Raw genomic sequence first — 25,875 nt, forward strand, 5'->3', positions numbered from 1 at the left:
GATAGATGAGTTGATTAGGAAAACTTAATTACTGGAGTCGTACATTTTTAGGGATTGGTTCTGTTCACTAAACAGGCATAAACTGTGTTGATGCAGATAAAAGTTACAGGCTTTGTCAGATTAGCGATGATTAGGGTGATTTGTCCCAAGTGAATAGCCGCTGTTGTCTTTCATGGTACCTGAATTTTGCATATCTCGCCCTATCTCATCAAGCTCAGTTTATCTTTTTTTAAAAAGGAAAAAAGACAGTGTCTTGTCTTGCTGTTTTGCCCAGGCTAGTCTTGAACTCCTAGCCTCAAGCTATCCTCCCTCCTCAGCCTCCCAAAGTGTTGGGGTTAAAGGCATGAGCCAACTCGCCCAGCCCAGTTTATCTTGAAGAAATAATTCTCAATTTATTTTCTTCTTAAAATACCTTCTGTATCTATTTTTGAATTCAATTTTTCTCTCTGAAACACCTTTCATAGTTATTTTTGAATTTTTTTTTCTCTGAATTACTTTGTAATTTGTTTTGCCATTTTAATGACCAATTATCCACTCGCATATTATCTTCTGGTTTCTATTCTTGTCCTCATTTCTCTCTTACCCATCAGCATATGGATACAGCTGTTGTCCTGACTACATATCCTTTAGACATGATTTTAGTATAAGATGGCACTCTCGGCTGAGCACAGTGGCTCACACGTATAATCCTAGCACTTTGGGAGGTGGAGGTGGGCAGATCACAAGGTCAGGAGTTTGAGACCAGCCTGGCCAACATGGTAAAACCTCATTTCTACTAAAAATACAAAAAAATTAGCCGGGCCTGGTGGCACATGCTTATAATCTCAGCTATTCAGGAGGCTAAGGCAGGAGAATCGCTTGAACCCAGGAGGCAGAGGTTGCACTGAGCTGAGATTGCACTACTGCACTCCAGCCTGGGTGACACAGCAAGACTCCGTCTCGGGATGGGTGGGGGGAGATGGCACTCTGTAGTATTAATGGATATATCCTTCATTAGGTTAATCTAATTTGAAGGGCACTATATAAGGAATTAAATACTTTTTTTTTCTGAGACAGAGTCTCGCTCTAAAACCCAGGCTAGAATGCAGTGGCACGATCTTGGCTCGCTGCAACCTCTGTCTCCCAGGTTCAAGTGAGTCTCCTGTCTCAGCCTCCCAAGTAGGGGCCACCACACCCGGCTAATTTTGTATTTTAAGTAGAGATGAGGTTTCGCCGAGTTGGCCAGGCTGGTCTCAAACTCCTGACCTCAAGGGATCTGCCCACCTTGGCCTCCCAAATCCCTCATGGGATTACAGGCATGAGCCACTGTGCCTGGCCAAGAATTAAATACTTTAAAGTGCTAGCTGGGCATGGCGGCTCACACTTGTATTCCCAGTGCTTTGGGATGCCTAGACACAAGAATCATGGAGGTTGAAAGTTCGAGACCAGCCTGGACAAAAAGCAAGACTGTCTGTACCCAAAAAAAAAAAAATTTTTTTTTTTTTCATTTTAAAGAGGTAAAACACAATACTGAATAAACATTAACTAGATATGTTTGAACTTTGTATCTTGAATTGGTAGAGTTCACATTCAGTTACCCCATGTCTTCACCATGGCCTTACTGTTGCACTATTTACCAGTATGTAATTGTACCATAAATATGAACCTGACATAAGATTATTTTCAGTTATCAAGAAACATTAGATTCAGTGTACTATGAGTAAATTTTATGCCCTATTTTTTTCCTACAGTATTTGCAAACGCTGCATTTGCAGTCATGTGACCTACTTGACATTTTTGGTGGAATCAGCTTCTTCCCGTTGGATAAAATGACTTATTTGAAAATCCAGTCCTTTATTAATAGAATGGAGGAAAGCCTGAATATAGTCAAATACACTGCATTTCTCTATAATGATCAGCTCATCTGGTAGGTACACCCCAAGGCGTGGTAGTAAAAGAAGAAATTCTTCAGGTATAAAAACAGCAGTGACTGGATTGATGGCAGGTTGTCAAACAGGAACCCACAGCAGGGAGGATGGGTAGGAAGCATCTTCATATTGTCAAAATAAAGCAGTGATTATTTAAAGCAGAACTAGGATGATTTGGGTTAAAATTTGCAAGCAGGGGAGTTTAAAACTGGATGTATGAAAGATGGAGAAAATTTTTCTATGAGGTAAGTTTTTATTTTGGAGTTTTTTTCCAGAAACATCTTTAAAGAAATGATAAACGTGAAAAGCATAATTTTTATACCATTTTTTTATTTTCTTGCACTATGTTGCCCAGGCTGGTCTCAAACTCCTGGCCTCAAGTGGTTCACCTGCCTCAGCCTCCCAAGGTGCTGGGATTACAGGCATACACCGTTGCACCTACTTTCTTTAAAAGAGGCTAGATTTCTTTTTTTAAATCCAAGAAGTCCAAAGTGTTATTTAGACCAGGAAATTACCTGCTATCATCAAACTATGTTTGTATCCTGAAGTAGGAACAAGGCAGGCATGAGACTGCCTAGCATATGTGAGTCCCGAGAGCTGGGTGCCAACTGAGGTTGCACTTTGGCCTTGAGTGGGTGGAGAGAAGCCATCGAGGCACAGCAGGGAGTGGCCAGCCCTCCTGCAGCTGCTCCAGCACCCTCAAGTCTTACGTTCCCGTTGACAATAGCCCACTTACTTTCTTTTCTTTTCTTTTCTTTTTTTTTTTTTTTGAGACAGAGTCTCACTCAGTTGCCCAAACTGGAGTGCAGTGGCATCATGTCGGCTCACTGCAACCTCCACCTCCCAGGTTCAAGAGATTCTCTTTCTTCAGCCTCCCGCATAGCTGGGATTACAGGCCTCCACCACCATTCCTGCCTAATTTTTGTATTTTTAGTAGAGACAGGGTTTCACCATGTTGGCTAGTGTTGGAAACATGCTCAGTGCCACAAAGAAAAATTAGCACTATGACAAGGGATCTTTCAGCAAGGCAATTTTTACTTTCTGCAGGAAGGGTACTCTCACCAGCAGTCTTGCCAGGAGAGTACAACAAACAAAGGAAAGGCAGACATATTTATCCTTTATGCATTTGGGATCGTCCTTAATACTGTATCTGATCTCTGTTGGTTGGAGTCAGAACTCACAGTCTAAACTGAAACCTGATTGGCTAGCAACTTAAAACTTGTCTAAACCGGTAAAAGCAATGGAGAACAAAAAAGTCCAAATAAGGAAGGGGCATAGGCTGCGAGCTGGAACACGCCTCTGAGCACATGTAGCACAGATATCTTGGTTAAAGTACAAGGACATAGAATACTATGTGCCTGTAACATACCTAACAGCTACATAGGATAGGGCTTAACGAAGAGTTATTAGCAAAAAGCAAGGATTTATTCTTTAACAAGAAAGAAAACTTTGAAGAGGAACTTTTCTACGTTCCACAGCCAGGCTGGTCTCAAACTCCTGACCTCAAGTGATCTGCCCGCCTCAGCCTCCCAAAGTGCTGGGATTACAGGTGTGAGCCACCGTGCCTGGCCTCCATCTACGTTTTAATTTGACAAATTGTTTATCAGGTGTGCTTATGCTGCACTAACTGACCCTGCTGTAGTTGCTTTCTGTGATACTCACACGATGTTAGCAAAGTGAAGTATTGCCATGAAATGCAACAGATGGGAAGATAGTTGTGCTTCTGTAGCAGCAGGTCTGTGGAGGGAGTGGCTCCCGCACAGATGAAAATGACAGGAGGTGCTTGCAGGTTACATACATTCACAGTAATAGGGAGATGTAGCGTGAGAAGCCAGAATCCAGCAGCAGTGGCCCATGGCCTTGTCTCCACTGGAAAGAGAAGGGTAGCTGAGATTCTGATCTCTGAGACAGAACACAAGCCCTGCCATGGGTGCAGACTCCTGAGAGGAAGAGTGAAGGCTTAGAGCAGAGGCTCCTCCAGGAGCTCATTCTGGGAAACTGTGGAGCCAGAGTGACCAGCAGTGTTGGGCCTTGGAAGCCTGGAGTCACAGGATTGTCTGTTGCCCGGGTCCGGGGATCCTGTTGGCATCATCATCCTGGGGGATGGCATCTGCTGGAGTTGAGCAGGACACAGCTCTGCTGGCTGCACTGAACTGTTTGGTTGTCCCATCCAGTGTGCTCATGGGGAAAGGTCAGTCCCAGGAAGTAGCGACTAAAGGAAGCTCCAAGAAAAACAGCATGTTACTTCAGGCACGGTAGCTCACACCTATAATCCCAGCACTTTGGGAGGCTGAGGCAAGAGGATCACCTGAGACCAGGAGTTCAAGACCAGCCTGGGCAACATAGTGAGACTCTTATCTCTACAAAAAATGGGGGAAAAAAATTAGGTGGGCATTGTGATGCACACTATAGTCCCAACTATAGAGACTACAGAGGTTGAGCCCAGAGAATCACTTGAACCTGGAAGTTTGAGGTTGCAGTGAGCTATGATTGTACTGCTATACTGCAGCCTGGGTGACAGAGCAAGACCCTGTCTGAAAAAAAAAAAAATGCTGGGTGCGGTTGCTCATGCCTGTAATCCTAGCACTTTGGGAGGCCAAGGCGGGTCGATCACAAGGTCAGGAGTTCAAGACCAGCCTGACCAACTTGGTGAAACCCCATCTGTACTGAAAATACAAAAATCAGCTGTGCGTGGTGGCGGCCACTTGTAATCCCAGCTACTTGGGAGGCTGAAGCAGAGAATTGCTTAAACCCAGGAGGCAGAGGCAGAGGTTGCAGTTAGCTGAGATCACGCCACTGCATTCCAGCCTGGGCGACAGAGTGAGACTCCATGTCAAAAAAAAAAAAAATGGCAGGTTTTGACAGAATTGCTAATTCCAAAGCTGTTAGATTTAAGTACCGAGAAAGACTTTTAAGCTAGGCATGGTGGCACATATCTATAGTCCCAACTACTGGGGAGGAGAAGGCAAAAGGATCACTTGAGCCAGAAGTTACTTGGAGGCCAGCCTGGATTATATCATGAGGCTCTATCTCTACCAAAAATAAAAAAAAAATTGTCACAAGCAGAGTATATACTACTCTTACATATTTACTTAGCATATTATTTTTCTGTTTTGTTTTTTTGGTTTTGGTTTTTTGAGACAGAGTCTCACTTCCTCTGTTGCCCAGGCTGGAGTGTAATGGCATGATCTCAGCTCACTTCAACCTCCACCTTCCAGGTTCAAGTGATTCTCCTGCATCAGTCTCTCAAGGAGCTGGAATTAGAGGTGCAGTATCACACCTGGCAAATTTTTGTTTTTTTTTTTTTAGTAGAGATGCTGTTTTGCGTTATTGGCCAGGCTGGTCTTGAACTCCTGACCTCAGGTAATTTACTCACCTTGGCCTCCCAAAGTGCTGGGATTATAGGCGTGAGCCACTGCGCTGGGCCAATATAATGTTTTGAAATTACCCGATTGAGAGTGGAGACATCTACTAGGATATGACTGGGACCTGGCATTTGGTTGGTAAAAGACTTTTTGTTTTGCAATCATTGATGACTCACATAACATCTTTCATAACTATCATTTAATATTTCAGTATTGCTTCATTGTCTTTTGGAAGGGGGAAGGCCTAGGAATGCTAGGAATGGAGGTGACAGATAAGAGAGAGGTTGCCTATGCAGAGTTAAAATACCTTTTTTTTTTTTTTTTTTTTTTTTTTTGAGATGGAGTCTCGCTCTGTCACCTGGGCTGGAGTGCAGTGGCACGGTCTTGGCTCACTGCAACCTCTGCCTCCTGGGTTCAAGAAATTCTCCTGCCTCAGCCTCCCAAGTAGCTGGGATTATAAGCACACTACCTCGCCCAGCTACATTTTTGTATTTTTAATAGAGACGGGGTTTTGCCATGTTGACCAGGCTGGTCTCTAACTCCTGACAACAAGTGATCTGCCTGCCTCAGCCTCCCAAAGTGCTAGGATTACAGGTGTGAGCCACCATGCCCGGCCGTATTAATGGTTTTGAATCACTTCTTTGCTGGCTTTACCTTGGGTCCTGGAACTTTCTACTTGGCAACAAACAAAAACAACCTGCTGTAGGAGGTTCTGTGTGTGTGTGTGTGTGTGTGTGTGTGTGTGTGTGTGTGTGTGTGAGAGAGAGAGAGAGAGAACAGAGGAAGTAAGACTGTCTCAAAAAAAAAAAAATCCTGTATGTGCGGCTCCCATACAGGTTTAGTCGTGGGTGAGATTCATGGAAGTCACCTGGGCACGGTGGTTCACACCTGTAATCCCAGCACTTTTGGAGGCTGAGGCAGGTGGATCACTTGAGGTCAGGAGTTCAAGATAAGCCTGGTAAACATGGTGAAACCCCATCTCTACTAAAAATGCAAAAATAAAAAGACTCATGGAAATCGAACCTAGAAAGAAGAGAGGTAGATATGGAAGAGGAGAAAGTAAGACATAAAGTGGCAGGGCCTAGGGCAGGGGCAGCATTTATACCTTTTCCTAACATGTGACCTTGCTGGGAAAAGAGAGCACCTCTGGGATGTGGTAGAAAGGCCTGGTTTCCATAAAGAGAGATTTTCTTCAGGATATTTCAATGATCTTGAATAGAAAACTCCCAGATTCAGCCTCATTGTCTGTCTCTTTTGCTAAAAAAACAATTCCAGAGTCTGATGCCTGCTAGTTCTTCAGTGCTTTTTCTACATGCTGTTTCTTCCTGCCTCATTTCAGATCAGATGGTTTTCCTGAAAGCTTGTTTCTTTCTCCCCCTTTTTTCTACACCGAGATCCAGAGAAAATCCATGTACATTTCTGAGACCCAGGACCATGTTCCATGTCTACAGCAGACATATTTTTTCCCAGGGACTAGGGGGAGAATATGGCGTTACCGTATAACCCAGGAAGCTAGGCGACATCTGCTCCTAAAATGAACCAGTGTGGCTTTTAAGGTTTCCTAAATAATGCTTTACAGAATTCAATCAGAGAGCCAGATCCCTTGTGGCTTTTTATCTCAAATGGCATGTAAAATACAAGACTACACAGGAGTAGTCTTTTGTAGGTCAGGGTAAAGTTCTAGTGCCTGGACTCAAGTTTAACTCTTTGCCTTCCTGAGCTTCCCAGTCATGTGGTGAACTTCTTGATACAATGTTAAAGAAAAAAGCACTGGTAGTCCCAGCTACTCAGGAGGCTGAGTTGGGAGGTTTGCTTGAGCCTAGGAATCAAGGGCTGCAGTGAGCTATGATCATACCACTGTACTCCAGCCTGAGCGACAGACCAGACTTGTCTCTTAAAAAATAAAAAAAGATGAGGCTGGGCACATTACTCACATATGTAATCCCAGCTCGTTAGTAGGCTGAGGCAGGAGCACTGCTTGAGTCCAGTTCAAAATCAACCTGGCAACATAGTGATACTCCCAATCTCTACAGAAAACACAAAAATTAGCTGGGTGTGGTGGTGCATGCCTGTAGTCCTAGCTAGTCCAGAGGCTGAGATGGGAGGACCACTTGAGCCCTGGAGGTTGAGGCTGCAGCCAGCCGTGATCGTGCCACTGCACTTGGCCTGGGTGATAGAGTAAGACATTGTCTCAAAAAAAATTTTTTTAATAAAAAATGAGCTTGATCACAGAGCAGTGAAAAGACAGAAGACAATTCCAAACTAACACAATATTTTTCTGATGTTTCAGGAGTGGATTAGAACAAGATGATATGAGAATTTTATACAAATACCTTACCACCTCTCTTTTTCCAAGGCACATCGAACCTGAGGTATGATGGGTACTACAGCTGCACACACATCTAGGGGCACAGAGAGGGTGGGTGGAGTAAGATGGTGGTGCGTGGGGGCATTTCTTATGTATATATTTTGTGTTAGTGTGATATTTATGTCATTGTGTATCAATTAGTAGCACAGAAAACCATATGCAGCTCTCCTCCAGTGTATTACATTCAGATACGACACAGAAAGCATGTTTTTAAGAGGAGTGAGTCATTGAGTAGAGGAAAAATTGGACTTTATTTTATTTGTTTTATTTTTTTGAGACACTCTCGCTCTGTCACCCAGGCTAGAGTGCAGTGGTGTGATCTTGGCTCACTGCAACCTCCACCTCCCGGGTTCAAGCGATTCTCCTGCCTCAGCTTCCCAAGTACCTGGGACTACAGGCACGCACCACCACATCCAGCTAATTTTAGTATTTTTTAGTAGAGATGGGGTTTCACTATATGTTGGCCAGGCTGGTCTCGAACTCCTGACCTCAAGTGATCTGCCCACCTCAGCCTCTCAAAGTGCTGGGATTATAGGCATGAGCCACCACACCCGACCCTATTTTTTTTTTTTCTTGAGACAGAGTTTCCTCCTTGTTGCTCAGGCTGGAGTGCAGTGGTGTGATCTCAGCTCACTGCAACCTCCATCTCCAGGATTCAAGCAATTCTCCTGCCTCAGCCTCCCAAGTAGCTGGGGTTACAGGTGCCTGCCACCATGCCCAGCTAATTTTTGTATTTTTAGTAGAGAGGGGTTTCACCATGTTGGCCAGGCTGGTCTCTAACTCCTGACCTCACGTGATCCGCCTGCCTGGGCCTCCCAAAGTGCTGGGATTACAGGCGTGAGCTACCGCTCCTGGCCGAAAAATTGGATTTTAGATAGGGTTCTAGGAACTTTTAAAATGCCAGTGGTCTGGCTGGGCCTGGTGGCTCATTCAACACTTTTGGTAGTAATTTCAACACTTTTGGAGGCCAAATGGGGGCGGAGCATGCGGTCAGGAGCTCAAGACCAGTCTGACCAACATGGTGATACCCTGTCTCTACTAAAAATACAAAAATTAGCCAGGCCCGGTGGTGTGCTCCTGTAATCCCAGCTACTCGGGAAGAGGCAGGAGAATCATTTGAACCCGGGAGGCGGAAGTTGCAGTGAGCCAGGATCGCACCATTGCACTCCAGTCTAGGCGACAGAGTAAGACTGTCTTTAAAAAAAAAAATGCCAGTGGTCTTTAAAACAATGGACCTGCATAGTCTTTTCCTCTGTCAATGTGAAATGTAATTTTGAATAGATGTTTTATTGCATGCCTGGCTTTCCACTCTAGTACTTAATTTCCCAGTTTCCTGCAGAGAACTGTTAAATGATATCACAGTGTTCTCCCCGTGTCTTCGTAGCTTAACACACATACATCATCATTTTGGCTCCGTTGAATTCACTCTCTTTGCTTGTGTGTTCCCTCCCTCTTGTCCTCCCTCTCTCCAGTTTTTTTTTTTTTTAAGAGACAAGGTCTCACTATGTTCACCTGGCTGTTCTCAAACTCCTGGGCTTATGTGGTCCTCCCACCTCAGCCTCTCAAGTAGCTGAGACTACAGGTGCACACCACCATACCTGGGTAATTTTTTGTAGAGATGGGATCTCACCATGTTGCCCAGGCTGGTCTCAAACTTCTGGGCTCAAGCAGTCTGCCTGACTTGGCCTCCCAAAGTACTGGGATTATAGGCGTGAGCTGCCTAGCCTGGCCAAAAATTTAAAAAGTAGCCAGGTGTGATCACATGTGCCTGTATTGGGAGGCTGAGGTGGGAGGATTGCTTGAGCCTAGGAGCTTGAGGCTGTAGTGAGCCATGATCATGCCACACTGCATTCCAGCCTGGGCAACAGGACAAGATCCTATCTCTAAAAGAAAAAGACAGATGACATGGAACCAATTAGTAGATAATGAATGCTGTTTTTCAGAGCTTGAAAAATAAAAGTCTAATACATCATTCTCAACATTAAATTTATTTGCAGTTAGCAGGAAGGGATTCTCCAATAAGAGCAGAAATGCCAGGAAATCTTCAACACTATGGAAGGTAGGACTTTAGTTCTTTGATTTAAGATACTGGGTTTTATTATCTTTTTTTTTTTTTTCTACTCAGTCTGGCTCATTACCCAGGCTGGAGTGCAATGGCATGATCTCGTCTCACTGCAACCTCTGCCTCCCAGTCTGAAGTGATTCCCATGCCTCAGCCTTCCAAGTAGCTGGGATTACAGGCACAAGCCACTATGCCTAGCTAATTTTTTTTGTATTTTTAGTAGAGACAGGGTTTCATCATATTGGCCAGGCTGCTCTTGAACTGACTTCAAGTGATCCACCTGCCTCAGCCTCCCAAAGTGCTGGGATTACAGGCTTGAGCCACCCTGCCCAGCCCCTATTATCTTTTTGGTAAAGTTAATATCATGGACATTGAAGTATCTTTGTGCCATCTGATTGACAATAATCAACAAAGGAAAGTTTATTGTTTCCAATGAGTTAAAATTTACTTTAGCATATCTTTTTTTTTTTTGTCCATGAGGCATTTTATTTGTAAATATATGTATTAACATCCCTAGAAAAAGAATCCCAGGATTTTCCCTCCTGTGTGTTTTTGTCTTGCTTCTTCATGGTCCATGCTGCCAGCTGAGGTTGTCAGTACAATGAAACCAAACTGGCGGGATGGAAGCAGATTATTCTGCCGTTTTCTAGATCTTTGAGTTGCATATCAAATCTGGGGCCGATCACTCCACACTTGCTTAACCTGCCTGTGAAATTCACAACAATTTTCCCAGCTCTGATCATCAATGATTTCAAATTTGCCAACGTAACGATGCTTCATCATCACAGTAAGAAACCGGACGATGACTTTGGAGCACGGCCTAATAAGCACCTGGCGTTTGCCTCTCTTTTCGGCATTGTTGATGCTCTTGAGAGCATCATCAGCCAGGACATTGATGCACACCATTGTGGAGGCACGGAAAGATGGCAGAAAGAGGACCTTTTTTTTTTTTTTTTTTAAGGCAGAGTGTCTCTGTCACCTAGGTTGCAGTGATCTTGGCTCACTGCAGCCTCCGCCTCCTGGGTTCAAGCAATTCTCCTGACTCAGACTCCCAAGTAGCTGGGATTGCCGCCACCTTGCCTGGCTAATTTTTGTATTTTTAGTAGAGATAGGTTTTCGCCATGTTTGCCAGGCTGGTCTTGAACTCCTGACCTCTGGTGATCTGCCCACCTTGGCCTCCCAAAGTGCTGGGATTACAGGTGTGAGCCACCGTGCCTGGCCAGCATATTCTGATACAATGTTTTCCAAATATCATCTGGTGTCAAAAGCAACTGGTGTATATTAAGTAGGAGTGTGTTCTGCTTCTAGATTCCTGTTTCTAATTCACCTCATTGAATCAAGTCATGTCTGTTCTTGCTTTTAAGATTTCTTACTGGACCCTTGAACCTTAATGATCCAGATGCAAAATGCAGATTCCCCAAAATTTTTGTAAATACAGATGACACTTATGAAGAGCTCCATTTAATTGTTTACAAGGTAACAACTATTTTTCCCTCCCATGTTATTAATACTGAAGTCGATCTTTCTTGCATGTGTACATGAGTACGTATGCAAGCCTCTTAAATGTTTCTTGGAAAAGATGTTGGAAGTTCTGTTGATGGCAAAACTCAAAATGGGTGCTCTTCTGGAGTAATAAGTTCATTAAACAGTTTTGTCATTAGTGAAAGAGGAACTGTTTAAGATTGTGATTCATAAACATGTGAAGTCCCACGTGCTCTCAAACTAGAGGCTGTCAGAGGTCGGTGCTGCCTGTCTCAAAATGCCTCGGGATGGGGGCCGTGGCCATGCATCTGTGCATGCTGCTTTTGCTGTTTTTAAGGCTGTGGGCTTGCTAATTCCATAGGGAGCGTATTTCGTGTCAGGACATCGTCTTGTAAGGATATGTGCTCAGGTTGTGTTTCTAATTAAAGGCAGTTTTCAGTTCAAGAAAGAAGAGGGAATATGCACATGTGTTTCTCTTCTTTCCTGCCTGAGGCTGCGGAGAAGTTTTCATTCATAAAGGCTCAGATATAACGCTGTGGGAGAGCAGGAAGGAGCAGGATGTCTCAGGATGAGGGAGTCCTGTCCCTCTCTGGAAGGTAGAAGGGACTTGTAAGCATAGATAGAGGGTGGTGCCGGAGTGGGCCTGGAATAAGAGCAGCAACCCTGTGCTAAGGCAAGGACCCACCTTTAATTGTATATTGAAATGGGCCAGATGCAGTCCCGGTACTTTGGGAGGCCCAGGTGGGAGGATCACTTGAGGCCAGGAGCTGGAGGCCAGCCTAGGCAACATAATAAGACCCTGTGTCTACAGAAAAATGTTTAAAAATTAGCCAGGCTTGGTGGTACTTGCCTGTAGTCCCAGCTACAGGAGGCCGAGGCAGGAGAACCACTTGAGTCCAAGAGTTGGAGGCTACAGTGAGCTGTGATCACACCATTGCATTCTAGCCTGAGGTGACAGAGGGAAACCCTGTCTCAAAAATAATGAAACTAGCATCAAAAGTTTCATATCCAGTACCAGACACTAAGTGACAATGGAAGAGAGACTTTCACAGTTTGAGAGAAAATGAATTTGAGCATAGAGTTCTTTGCCACACCAAGCTGTCAACCACAGATGAGACAAAAGAAAGACACGTTAGGCCAGGCACTGTGCCTCACCTGTAATCCCAATACTTCGGGAGGCTGAGGTGGGCAGATCACCTGAGGTCAAGAGTTCAAGACCAGCCTGGCCAAATTGGAGAAACGCTGTCTCTACTAAAAATACAAAAATTTAGCTGGGCATAGTGGCACATGCCTATAATTCCAGCTACTCCGGAGGCTGAGGCAGGAGAATCATTTGTACCTGGGAGGCAGAGGCTGTGGTGAAAGACACATTAAACATGAAAAGCCTCAGGAAGTTTACCCTCATGCATCCCTTCTCAGGGTGTTTCATGGGGTCATCCGTCAGCAGAATAAGTGCAAACCAAGAAAGAGAACACTTGGGAATCCAGAACAGTGTTTCTCATGCATGAGACGGTATAAGGAAGTCTCAGGGTGATCAGGCTCTTAAAAGTCTGCTGGCAGCACCCCATTTCCAGTACCTCCATGACAGGGCAGGAAAAGGGAGGGCTCTAGGGTTTAAGCCGCCAGAATAAAAAGATGTTTTGTTTATCACATGGCGTGCTTGAGAGAGTCTATTAGAGTTGGCCTGTGATAGATTAGCGGGGAAGGGGAGATTCCAGGGAGAGCATACAGAAAGACATGGTCTGAAAATGAGCAAGCCAAAATTTGGAGGCATAATTCAGAGCAGGAATTAAGAGTAGAAAGAATGTCCATTTGTGTATCAAGCTAAAATTCAAGACCCCATCTCAAGAAAAAAATCATTCTCCTTTGAATGACCTAGGTAATGACTTTGAAATCTCCGTAAGACTGGTGTAATATTTTTATTGCATTTCTATTTTTAGAGTCAGCCTATTGACATAATTTGGGGTGTGATAATGGGATTGTGGTTATGTTAAAGGGTCCTTTTTCTTAATGACTTTATTGAGATACAATGCACAGACGATACAACTCGCCCTTGTACACTTAAAATGTACAATTCAATGATTTCTAGTTGCAGAGTTCATGAGTCTCCAAGACCATCCTCACTTTTGACAGCAGCTGTGAGTTTGGGAGTCCCCATGACCACCTTTAGGGTAATAGCTCACTAGAAGCACTACAGGACTCAGAAAAGGCTTTATACAGCAGTATCCCCAAGCTAAAACCGCCTGAAACCAGGGAAGGTAGCAAACCCTTCACATACTGTGTTTTTTCCTGTACATTAATGCCTATGATAACGTGTAATTTATAAATTCAGTACAGTAAGAGATTAATAACAATAAGGCCAGGCATGGTGGCTCACACCTATAATCCCAGCACTTTGGGAGGCCAAGGCAGGCAGATCACTTGAGGCCAGGAACTTGAGACCAGACTGGCTAATATGGTGAAACCCCACCTCTACTAAAATTACAAAAATTAGCCAGGCATGGTGGCACACACGTGTAATCCAAGTTACTCAGGAGGCTGAAGCAGGAGAATCGCTTGAACCTGGGAGGTAGAGGTTGCAGTGAGCCAAGATCAGGCCATTGTACTCTAGCCTGGGCAACAGAGTGAGACCCCATCTTTAAAAAAGTAATAGTAATAAGACAGTAAGAATATACTGCAATAAAGTAATACGAATGTGGTTTGCTTCCCCCCACCTCAATATTTTATTATCTTTCCCTCACATAACTGAAACCATGGGAAGCAAAACCAGGGATAAGGAAGAATGACTGTACTCACAGTTGCAGTTTATTACAGTGAAAGAAGGCAGGTGAAAATCTGCCCAGGGAAGAGGCGCATGGGGCAGGGTCCAGGAGCTACCAGGTGTGAGCTGCCAGCTGTCCTTTCCCACTGGGGTCATGTAGACAGCACAGTGCCTGTTTCTCCAGTGAGGATGTGTGTGTGTGGCAGTCTCTGGGGTGGTGCCATCCAGGAAAGCTCACCTGAGCCTCGAGATCCAGAGATTTTATTGGGGACTGGTCACAGAGACACAGCTGGCCCTATGTGGCCAGCCTTAGTCTCCAGCCCTCCAGAGGTGGAGTGGGTGCTGTAATGGGCTTGGGGCTGTGAAGGATATTGGCCTGTAGTTTTGTTTTCTTGTGATTTTTCTGGGCAGTGCTGGCTTGATAGAATGTGTTGGGAAGTGTGCCCTCCTATTATTTTGGAAGACTGTGAAGAATTGGTGTTAATTCCTCTTTACATGTTTGGTAGAATTCACAGGCAAGCTGTCTGCACCTAGGCTTTTCTTTGTGGTAAGTTTTTAAGTTAGCCGTTTATGCCTAGTGTTCCATTATTGGAATGCTGAGCTTGTGGGAGTTACTTATATCCTACTGCTAAAGGTCATCACCAAGGTCTGATTTTTCACAAAAAAGATTTGCAGCCTCCAGCATAAGTGGGTTGATCTCTTCACTTGATACAGGTTTATTTTGATTTTCTGTTTCTTCTTGAGTCAGCTGTGGTAGTTTGTGTCTTTCTAGGAATTTGTCAGCTTCAATTACGTTATTCAATGTATTAGCATGCAGTTTTTCATGGTCTTATTATAGGTAAAGCTGAATACTCCTCCGTTTTTACTGTAAAGTATCTTTCATTCCTGGTTTTAGTAATTTGAGTCTGCTCTCTTTGTTTCTTGGTCTATAGTCTAGCTAAAGGTTCTTCATGCTTCTGAAATCTTCACATAAAAAACAAAGGAAAGTTTTTCAATGTTGGTCTTTTGGTTTCACTTATTTTCTCTGTTTAGTTTGCTTCTGCTCTCATCTTTTATTACGCGCTTCCATTTGCTTTAGGTTTGTTTTTTGTTTTGTTTTTGAGATGGAGTCTCACTCTGTCGCACAGGCTGGAGTCTAGTGGCGTGATCTCACCTCACTGCAACCTCTGCCTCCCAGGTTCATGCAGTTCTCTTGCCTCAGCCTCCTGAGTAGCTGGGATTACAGCACAAACCACCAGGCCTGGCTAATTTTTTTTTTTTTTTTTAATAGAGACGGGATTTCCCCATGTTAGCCGGGCTGGTCTCAAACTCCTGACCTCAGGTGACCCACCCACCTGGCCCCATTTGCTTTAGGTTGGGGTTTACTCCTCCTTTTTTCCAGGATATTAAGACGAAAGGTCAGGTCACTGATTTGAGATCTTTCTTCTCTTATTTTGAGACAGGATCTCGCTCTTGGAAGTGGGAAGAGGTACAGGGGCAGGTAGGAATGTGAATTCAGGAGCGGAGGCCTGTGGCTGCTGGAAGGCTTTCAGTGGAGGAAGTAGAATACGGCTATAAACAATAGGGGAGGGATGGGGGAAAGCAGATAAGGGGTCACGCCCATCATGACATGAGCAGGAAGTCAATTTGATGTCCAAAGAGGACACGTTAAAGAGTTAGGATAACCTTGCGGTCTAATAACAGTTTAAAGTGGTTGCCAGGGAGCAGGGCTCAGAGAAGGAAGTCTGGGGCTTTCATCCTCAGGCCTGATGTTCTGTTGAATCTTTTTAACCATACGTTGCTTTGATCAATTTTAATTTTAAACATTTTTGGTTATCTGTGGTCTTGGTTGTTGTAAGCTGCTATTATTTGTCATAACTGCAATTATTTGCTATAATAAAGTGAGACAAGATACCCATTTGCTGTCTTTTTAAACTTGTGTCAGTGGAAATTGTCACAGGACTGACAGTTTCTGCTAATCCTCTATTCTCTCTGGCATAGACACAGACTAGAACAATGAACGCCTAACTCCCCATCGCACAGGTTAATGAATAAGATTCTGATCTTCGATGTGTCACCTCTCCACGTTGTGTTTTTGGTTTGCAAGAGCATTTTAAGTCATCACGCCAGTTCACTCACGAACACTTCCCTGTGCCTGATGAGGACGTCTGTGGTAACGTCCCCATAGGCGCCGTCACACCTGAGAAGGTGAACAGCACTCCCCAAGCATCATGGAATGGGCCGTCTGTGTCCAGATGGCTCTAGTTGACTAAAAAGCATCCTTTTACAGTTGATTGGAACAAATCAACTTTGAACAGATGGTTATTCTGTGAAAGTCTCCTTTTTTCTACCATTTCATAACCTCTGGTTTGTTCTCTCTTCCTAGGCCATGAGTGCAGCTGTGTGCTTTATGATCGATGGTGGGTACATGCCTGTGTCTGATTCTAGCCTGACTAGCTAAGCTTTTTGTACTTTGCTGTGTTCTATTCTTAAATGATAAATATTTTGGGGGTTTTAGTTGTATTGGGGTTTTTGGGGGGTTTCACTCTTGGAGTGCAGTGGCATGATCATAGCTCACTGCAGCCTCAACCTCCTGGGTTCAGGTGATCTTCCCACCTTGGCATTCCAAGTAGCTGGGACTCCCGGCACACACCACCGCACCCAGCTAATTCTTTGTTGTTTGTTTGTTTAGACAGGGTCTCACTATGATGCCCAGGCTGGTGTCAAACTCCTGGGCTCAAGCAATTCCTCCTACCTTAGCCTCCCAAAGTGCTGAGATTTCAGGCGTGAGCCCCCATACCCAGCCCCATTAAATGATAAATGTGTTGTCATAAGCAACATAGAGGTACAGAGAGGAGCCTTGTTCCCCATCTGGGACCCCTGTGTCCCCTTCACTAGCCAATGCTCATATTTTTTTAGTCCTAGTCTTCTCATTTGCCAACAGTAGAATGTGGGCATCTTTCTGTGCCTCCCTGACTGCAAGCTGGGGACAGCAGTGGTACCCGTCTCAGAGGGGGCTCTGAGGATGGAATGAGGTCATGTATATGAAGCACCAAACCGCATCTGGCCCGTTGAGTGCTATGTAATGTGTGTTACCAAATAGTCATCTGAACTTCTGAGGTCTTCCTGGGATAGGCAACAAGTTTACACCCCAACAGGGTATGCCTCAGTCAACTTTTCACAGTGACTTAAGTCTCTGCCTGTTTTTCATCTTAAATATAACCTGTTTTATATCTTCTCTTTCCCTATTTGAGGAGCAGAGGGGGCCTGACTATGTAACTGTTTGCTTTCCCAGATGAGTGAAGTTTTTATTTGAATACTGTTGTTAAGCATGGGACATGAAAATGAATCTTACTTACTGGTGTTTTTTGTAATGCCTCGCCAGCCTCGAACCAGCCAACATTGGATTTTTGCCGAAGACTGGACAGCATCGTTGGGCCCCAGCTCACAGTGCTGGCCTCTGACATCTGTGAGCAGTTTAACATCAACAAGAGAATGTCTGGGTTTGTACTTTGCTTTCTGTTCACTGTCAGGCCTGGAACTGCTTTTAGAATACGCATAGTTTTTACTTAGAAATATGGGTGGTATTCACAGCCCTGTGTTCCTGTGGAATCTAGAGAACAGGAGACGTGCGATTCCGGTCTGTCTGAAGCGGTCCTAGGAAAGCTGACCTGAGTTTTTCTGCCTCACAGTGGCAGCTGGGGCTGGGTATTCTGTTAAATACCTTCCCTCAGCTCACCCCGATTGGAACGTCTCATTTCATAAGCCCAGACTGTTACGTTCGTTCACATGGGCATCAGCATGGTTTTGGTGTGCACAGACCGAAAGCATTTTGACTCTGGTTGGGTGAAGAAAGGGAGGGGAAACTGGCTGGGATGTGGGCCATTGGGTATGGGTACTCAGTCTGGCAGTCTGAAGAGTCTAGACTGAGTGGGAAATGCAGGATTCACTCCTCTGATTCTCTAAACACTGAAACGTCATTGAACTCTCTCTTTCTCCCTATCTTTTTTTTTTTGAGACAAAGTCACTCTGTTGCCCAGGCTGGAGTGTGCAGTGGCACAATCTCAGCTCACTGAAGCTTCCACCTCCTGGGTTCCAGCGATTCTCATGCCTCACCCTCCCGAGTAGCTGGGATTACAGGCTTGCACCACCATGCCCGGCTAATTTTTGTATTTTTAGTAGAGACAGGGTTTCACCATGTTGATCAGGCTGGTCTCCAACTCCTAACCTTAAGTAATCTGCCCACTTCAGCCACCCACAGTGCTGGGATTACAGGCGTGAACCACCGCGCCTGGTCCTCCCTGTCTTTTCTCAATATAAAATAGAGTTAAAGTGAGGAGATGGAAAGCACTTTGCAAAGTTAAAGTCCTGCTTTTAAAAAAATGTACTCTCGATAAATTTGAGAAATGGTTAAAATGCTGTGGATTTCTGCATAAGCTCATGTTTTCAGTGTTCATGTGTTATTTCTATATGGTCTTACATAAGTGTGGGCCTTTAAGAGTGCAGAAGCAAGTGAAGGTGAAAGCACTTCTAGATTTTGTACAGTGGTGTGTGGATTGCTGCTGTCAACAGCTTACATCTTTGTTGAGTTTGTTGTTTTTGGTTTTTGAGACAGAGTTTCGCTTTTTCACCCAGGCAGGCTGGAGTGCAGTGGCGCAATCTCAGCTCACTGCAACCTCCATCTCCAGGGTTAAAGCAATTCTGCCTCAGCCTCCGGAGTAGCTAGGATTACAGGCACGTGCCACCGTGCCCAGCTCATTTTTGTATTTTTAGTAGAGATGGCGTTTTGCCAGGTCTACCAGGCTGGTCTTGAACTCCTGACCTCAAGTGATCCACTCAGCTTGGCCTCCCAAAGTGCTGGGATTACAGGCATGCGCCACCATGCCCAGCCAACAGCTTACATCTTGACAGTGCTGCTGAATCATTGAATCCTTTGGCCATGAAAATGCCAGGTTTTCCTCTGTGAAGGAGGCATAAGTGAGTTAAGTCGGTTTAGATCACGCAGGTTATGAACAGATGGAAAGTGATAAAGTGTAGTGACCATAAAGAACATGTCCCCTGTTTTTTGTTTTTTGGGTTTTTTTTTTTTTTTTTTTGAGACAGGGTCTCACACTGTCACCCAGGCTGGAGTGCAGTGGTGCAGTCATGGCTCACTGCAGCCTTGACCTCCCCGGCTCAAGTGATCCTCCCACCTCAGCCTCCTGGGGAGCTAGGACTACAGGCATGCATTAGCACGCCTGGCTAATTTTTGGTAGAGACAGGGTTTTGCCATGTTGCCCAGGCTGATCTTGAACTACTGCTCTCAGGCGATCTTCCCTCCTTGGCCTCTCAAAGTGCTGGGATGATAGGTGTGAGCCACCACTCCTGGCCCCACATGGTGTTTTGAAGATAGAACCTTATCCCCGATTTGAGAAGTTCCTTGTCTACCCAAACTACTAAATTTGCAATTCTTTCCAAACCTTTTGAAATCTTCCTCTTTCCAGTTTTTGTTGTCATTATGCTTTCCTTAGCCTTAGGGACCTATTAAAAACAAATTCTGGTTTTATAAGAAGTTTCTTCTCATGTTCCTGGAAACTAAATCCTCCACGTTCTTTCTCTGCCTAGATGTAGAGTATTTCAGTAGTGCCCCACTTGTCCAGAGGTCGGATTTCCGGCACCCCCAGCCCTCAGAACATGGCTGCTAACCCCAAAGTAAGCAGAGGCGGCTTCTGAGCCCAGGGGCGGGGCTGCACTCAGGCCGCAGCCCAGGCCCCAGGCTGTGCATTGAGGGCACAGCAAGGGGAGGTGAGGGAGGTGCCCTGGGAGCAGCAAGGCCCCGCTTTTCCTGCTAGGTCCCGGAGGAGGTCTCAGACTCTGTCCTGGGTGGCAGTGTTGTGGCATTGCCCAGTCAGTTCAAGAAATAAAAAGGTATATTCCACTTAAAATGTCCATTAGACTGCAGTGGAAAAGGTGACTTCAATAACAGTGATTTCTGCTGGGGATGATGAAAAGCTTTGTTACCTATTGTCGTAGGCTTCGGTCACGAGGCAGGTTAATTTCCATGGGACACCCCATTCATTCCCCAGCACTGGGGGAGGAGTGACATGTTACTCTCCTAATCAGAGTCGGCAGACTTGATAAGTATTTCAGACGTTGTGGGCTGTATGTAGATATGTATGTTACAGCTACTCAACTATCATTTTGGCAGGAAAGCAGACAACACATGAACGTGTGGATATGGCAATATTCCAGTGAAACTTTGTTTAGAAGAAGAGGGCCAGATGTGTCCCCAGGGTCATAGTTTGCTGACCCCTCCACTTGGGAACAAAGGCCTATATTGATTTCAGTATTTTTGGTGTTTAAAAAACATAAGCTCTCCAGAAAATTCTGTCATATGGAATACCTCCCCCCTCCATGCTGCTATCAAATAAGTTACTGTGGAATGAAGAGCCTGTTCCATGTTCACTAACTGAGATTCTTGAAGATCCAGCCATTGAAAATACAAGGCCTCAGCTGTATGTGTTTTAAGAATCTAGTTGTAGGCCGAGCGCCGTGGCTCACACCTGTAATCCCAGCACTTTGGAAGGCCGAGGCAGGTGGATCACACCTGAGGTCAGGAGTTCGAGACCAGCCTGGCCAACATGGTGAAACCCCGCCTCTACTAAAAATATTAAAAAATTAGTTGGGTGTGGTGGTGGGTGCCTGTAATCCCAGCTACTCAGGAAGCTGAGGCAGGAGAAATCGCTTTAACCCGGAAGGCAGAGGTTATAGTGAGCCGAGGTCACACCACCACACTCCAGCCCTGGTGAGAGAGTGATACGCCATCTAAAAAAGAATGTAGTTGTAGTTGTATCATTTGGATCCATCCTTCCGTTGTGTTACTGTTTTCATGACATGTTTTTACAGGTCTGAGAAAGAACCCCAGTTTAAGTTTATCTACTTCAACCACATGAATCTCGCCGAGAAGAGCACAGTTCACATGAGAAAAACGCCCAGTGTGTCACTCACTTCCGTGCACCCAGATTTAATGAAGATTCTCGGTGACATCAACAGTGACTTTACCAGGTGATTCCAGCAACTTCTCCAATCATGTGTCCCCTTTCTAAGAGAAAAGACATGGAAGTTCCTTCAAAGCCAGATGATCCAGAGCCCTTTCCATGGGGCTCAGCTTGAACCACCTTCTTGAGCGCCACTTCCAGACAGACCTGGGAGCCCTGAAGTCACTGATTCCCTCGCATAGGACCCCCTGAGCTTTTTAAATGCCTCAGGCACCCGTTCCGTTCCCTGTTCTTGTTTTGGAATGCTTACTTTCACAGTCTAGCCATATGAGTAGTAAACAATTGCATTTTGAAACTCTCATCTTGCAGAGTGGATGAAGATGAGGAGATCATCGTGAAAGCCATGAGTGATTACTGGGTGGTTGGAAAGAAGTCTGATCGGCGGGAGCTCTACGTTATTTTGAATCAAAAAAATGCAAACCTGATTGAAGTAAACGGTAAGTAGGATTTGGTATTTTGGAAGAATTTTAATGCTGCAATTTAAAAGCTGTCTTTTCACTGTATTAAGAAACATGGTTAAAAAAAACATAAATAGAACAAATCATGACTGTTGAGATTCTAAGCAAGTGCCTCTACTTCATTCATCCATTTTCTGTTCCTTGGGAAACTGTGACAAGACTTTCCTGTAGCACAGGAACTGGACAGTGGCCAAAAGATTTTCTACAATGCTAAAAGAAAAAAAAAAGGTGACTTTACTGTGTATTAAAAAAAGTCCCTTTTTTTGGAGACAGGGTTTCTGTCACACAGGCCAGCCTTGAACTCCTAGGCTCAAGCAGTCCTCCCACCTCAGCCTCCTGAGTAGCTGAGAGCACAGGCATGTATCACCAAGGCATCCATCACCACACTCAGCTAATTTTTAAATTTTTTTTTGTAGAGATGGGGTCTTACTATATGTTGCCCAGGCTGGGCTCAAACTCCAGGCCTCAAGCAATCCTCCGGCCTCCCAAAGAACTGGGATTTATTATAGGTGTGAGCTACCTTGCCCAGCCAAAAACGTCCTTTTTTAATATCCTGTGATAAAAACATATCTTTTGTAGGGAGAAGCTGCCAGGTTCATGTAGCTGTTTACAAGTATCCCTCTGTACACTGGCAGAATAAGGCAGACATTTTCTCCCGTCTTACTGCCACCAAGGTGGCCAGCCTCGTCCTTGGCATGAGGTGACCCAGCAGCTGCTCTGACAGCTCCGCTACCCTGGAGAGAGGGGACCTCACCTCAGCAGAGCTGCCCCGCCCTGGAGGTGGGTGCAATGCAGGTCAGGGGAGATGCCCACATGTACACTATATGGAAATTCGATGTAAGTGTGTCTTCCCCCCACCCCATATCTTCTCAGGCATACTGAATTTTTCTCTTTATATTAATATTGTTATTAGTAAGATCAAAATCATGACCCCTCTGTGGAGCCCTTGGCCTGCAGTTCAAGGTTGCTGTCAGTTTCTGTGTTCTTCCATCAGCTCTCCCAAGATGACATCATCATTAGCCTTGTGCTTCTAACCTCCTCACCTGAGTATTCTGGGCACTTTTTTCCCCTCTTTTCTTTACTTCTTGTCACAGTGGCTCACACCTATAATCCTAGCACTTTGGAGGCCGAGGTGGGCAGATCACCTGAGGTTAGGAGTTTGAGACCAGCCTAGCCAACATGGTGAAACCCTGTCTCTTAAAAAAAAAAAAAAAAAACAAAACAAAAAAAACTTAGCCAGGCATGATGGCATGCACCTGTAGCTACTTGGGAGGCTGAGGCAGGAGAATCTCTTGAACCCAGGCGGCTGAAGGTTTCAGTGAGCCGAGATCATGCCATTGCACTCCAGCCTGGGTGACAGAGCTAGACTCTGTCACAAAGAAAAAAAAATCTTGCCTGGTCTTCTGGTATTTAAGGTCAAAATCAATGCAAATAAATATCCCCAGTTTTACTTGAAAACAATTTAATTATATATCATGTAACCTTTTCAGTAAAAGCCTCTCTTCCTTCCTCACTGCTGTCTGTCCTTTTTGCAGAAGAGGTCAAGAAACTGTGTGCAACGCAGTTCAACAACATCTTCTTCTTGGATTGACTGATAATGGCTCATCGAAAGCATATTTTAAACTCAGCAAACCTTTTGTTTACCATTGCAAGTTACTTGTCATATGACTGACTGCGTCGATCACAAGGGTAAAGCAATACTTGCTTTGAAGAATCCAATTTCTACTCGGTCTGCTAATCTCCTGAGGTTTTTAGATTTTAAATATTTATGTGGAATTCATTAAAGGTAGTTGACTATATCTCTATCATTCCATTCTTTTGACATTATGTGAATATTTTACTGGAAAATAAGACTAATAAATTGTTAAAGTTTTTAAAATTCTGGTTTCCTGTTGAGTCTCTCTCCTGTTGCCTATTTGGAGATGATTACACTGGCCAACAGGTCCTTGACCCAGACTGGAACGCAGTGACTTACTGCAGCCTCAACCTCCTGGGCTCAAGCAATCCTCCCACCTCAGCCTCCCAAGAAGCTAGGACCACAGGTAGACACCACCACTCTCAGCTAATTTTTTAATTTTGTAGAGACAGGGTCTCACTACATTGCCCAGGCTGGTCTCAAACTCCTATGAATTCAGCCATGTAGGAAAGCTGAGATGCAGTGGGCCAAGGTGGTATTTTAAAACACTACAACGAGTACAATGCTAAGAACTGTAATGCTCAGGAAATCTTACAGCACCTGCCATCCTAAGCCTCTGTGCATGTCCTTGTGGCTCACTACTTTTTCTTCTTCTTGCTGGCGGTGGTCTTGGCGGATGGGGCCACAGTCACATCCTCCTTGGGAGGGCCCAGGATGAGGTGAGAGGATGACACGTCTGCCGGCTCCTTGATCACCGTGATGTCAACCTCATAGTCTTGTCTCTTGGCCTCTTCCTCTCTCAAGACAAAGCTATTCAGCCTAAAAGCAAACATGAGAAGGTAGTTTTTCCCCCCACTCTCAAAATTGCAAAACCAGTTTGATGCTATTTACAGTATACAGCCCTTCATACCTACATTTCACAATGTACATAAACAAAACTACAAAACGTTTTTTGAGATGAGTTTCATTCTTGTTGCCCAGGCTGGAGTGCAGTGGTGCCATCTCGGCTCACTGCAACCTCTGCCTCCTCGGTTCAAGTGATTCTCCTCCCTCAGCCTCCTGAATATCTGGGATTATAGGCTTCTGCCACCACGCCTAATTTTTCCATCCCGTCCCCTGGCTGCCAGTCATCTCTTCATACAAAAAGTCATAGGCCGGGCGTGGTGGCTCAAGCCTGTAATCCCAGCACTTTGGGAGGCCTGGGTGTGGGGGGGTAGATCACTTGAGTCAGGAGTTCAAGACCAGCCTGGCCAATATGATGAAATCCCATCTCTACCAAAAATACAAAAATTAGCCTGGCACAGTGCAAGCAGCTGTAGTCCCAGCTAATTGGGAGGCTGAGGCCAGGGAATCACTTGAACCCGGGAGGCGGAGGCTGCAGTGAGCCGAGTTAACACTACTGCACTCCAGCCTGGGCCACAGAGCAAGATTACGTCTCAAAAAAAAAAGAAAAGACAGTCATTACCTCAGAGAGTCCACAGGTCTTAGAAGCTCTTGGGTCAAGAACTAGAAAATGGCTGTGTGTGATGCCTCACCCCTGTAATCCCAGCACATTGGGAGGCCAAGGCAGGCAGATCACTTGAGTCAGGAGTTCGAGAGCAGCCTGGCCAACATGGTGAAACCCTATCTCTACTAAAAGTACAAAAATTAGCCGGGCATGGTGGTGCATGCCTGTAATCCCAGCTACTCAGGAGGCTGAGGCAGGAAAATCGCTTCAACCCGGGAGGCAGAGGTTGCAGTGAGCTGAGATCATGCCACTGCACCCCAGCCTGGGCGATAGTGAGACCCTGTCTTAAAAAAAATAAAAAAAAATACTAGAAACCAAGACCAAATATTAGAACAAAAAATGCTCCCATTACCCCATTACCCCATTACTTAGGAAGTTACAAAGCCTTCAGAAGCTCTGCCAGAGACCAGGAACAAAGATGAAATACTCATTCCTTTTTACAGCAAAGATGCTCTTAGGAAGTTATAGGCTTGTCCTGAAAGCACTTGGTCCTGATGCATTCTGGCAGCTGTGGAAGACGGGAAAGAGAGACAGCAGCTCATGAAGGAGAGGAGGGACCTCATCAGGTTACCTTGCTTCCAGTTCGTCATCCTTCTCCTTCCGTTGCTGGGCCTGTGCTGCGCTCTGTAACCTGTTTTCCCTTATTTTCTCCTTGATAGCTTCTTCACGTTTATACGCATGAAAGAGCATGTTCACGAAAAAGACATGCATATTATTGACCCACATGTTGAACTCTTCCTTTTGATCATCCTTGGGTCTTTCATATTTCTCTGGAATAGAGTTTCATGAAACTGAACATGAATACAATCCTGCTGTAAATTGGGACTCTGCATGCTTTTTCACATTCTGCCCCTCCCTCTGGTGGGCCCCCTTCTCCTTGACAAGGTGAGGGGAGAGGAATGAGAATGCTGTTTCCATGACTACCTGAAACAAGCAGGGGCTCAGCAGACCCTGGCTGGGATTGTCAACCTTCCCTTTGAGTTTCCTGCTACCTTTTTTTTTTTTTTTTTTTTTTTTGAGACAGTCGCTCTCTGTCACCCAGGCTGGAATGCAGTGGCGTGATCTCGGCTCACTGCAACCTCCACCTTCTGGGTTCAAGCGATTCTCATGCCTCAGCCTCCCAAGTAGCTGGCACTACAGGTGTGCACCATCACACTATGCTAATTTTTGTATTTTTAGTAGAGACGGGGTTTCACCATGTTGGCCAGGCTGGTCTCGAACTCCTAACCTCAGGTAATCCACCCACCTTGGCCTCCCAAAGTGCTGGGATTACAGACATGAGCCACTGCATGCGGCCACCTTTTTTTTTTTCC

At 45.0% G+C, this 25,875-nt stretch overlaps 2 protein-coding genes across 3 annotated transcripts in view; one reads left to right on the forward strand and one right to left on the reverse strand.

Moving 5' to 3' along the window:
- The window catches only part of CCZ1 (CCZ1 homolog, vacuolar protein trafficking and biogenesis associated), a 28,545-nt gene extending 5,247 nt beyond the window's left edge, over positions 1 to 23,298 (forward strand). The window contains exons 7-15 of the mRNA XM_012455485.2: positions 1,731 to 1,906; positions 7,563 to 7,644; positions 9,638 to 9,699; positions 11,067 to 11,178; positions 16,311 to 16,344; positions 17,310 to 17,427; positions 20,810 to 20,968; positions 21,271 to 21,398; positions 22,955 to 23,298. Coding sequence (XP_012310908.1) covers positions 1,731 to 1,906; positions 7,563 to 7,644; positions 9,638 to 9,699; positions 11,067 to 11,178; positions 16,311 to 16,344; positions 17,310 to 17,427; positions 20,810 to 20,968; positions 21,271 to 21,398; positions 22,955 to 23,010 — 927 coding nt within the window. The 3' untranslated portion in view covers positions 23,011 to 23,298. The remainder of the gene's footprint in view (positions 1 to 1,730; positions 1,907 to 7,562; positions 7,645 to 9,637; positions 9,700 to 11,066; positions 11,179 to 16,310; positions 16,345 to 17,309; positions 17,428 to 20,809; positions 20,969 to 21,270; positions 21,399 to 22,954) is intronic.
- The window catches only part of RSPH10B (radial spoke head 10 homolog B), a 38,716-nt gene continuing 33,556 nt past the window's right edge, over positions 20,716 to 25,875 (reverse strand). Inside the window, exons 18-20 of one of the 2 annotated variants that reach the window (XM_021671689.2) lie at positions 25,134 to 25,332; positions 23,656 to 23,874; positions 20,716 to 21,629 (exon numbers count right to left, since the gene is read on the reverse strand). In XM_021671689.2, the coding sequence (XP_021527364.2) occupies positions 23,694 to 23,874; positions 25,134 to 25,332 (380 nt within the window). In that variant the 3' untranslated portion in view covers positions 20,716 to 21,629; positions 23,656 to 23,693. Of the gene's footprint in view, positions 23,875 to 25,133; positions 25,333 to 25,875 lie in introns of both variants that reach the window. The other variant, XM_064376441.1, reaches the window with a different exon arrangement.

This window comes from Aotus nancymaae, unplaced genomic scaffold, assembly GCF_030222135.1.
Source record: "Aotus nancymaae isolate 86718 unplaced genomic scaffold, 86718_ANA_hifiasm-v0.15.2.pri h1tg000015l_0, whole genome shotgun sequence".
In the NCBI taxonomy this organism is placed as follows: Eukaryota; Metazoa; Chordata; class Mammalia; order Primates; family Aotidae; genus Aotus; species Aotus nancymaae.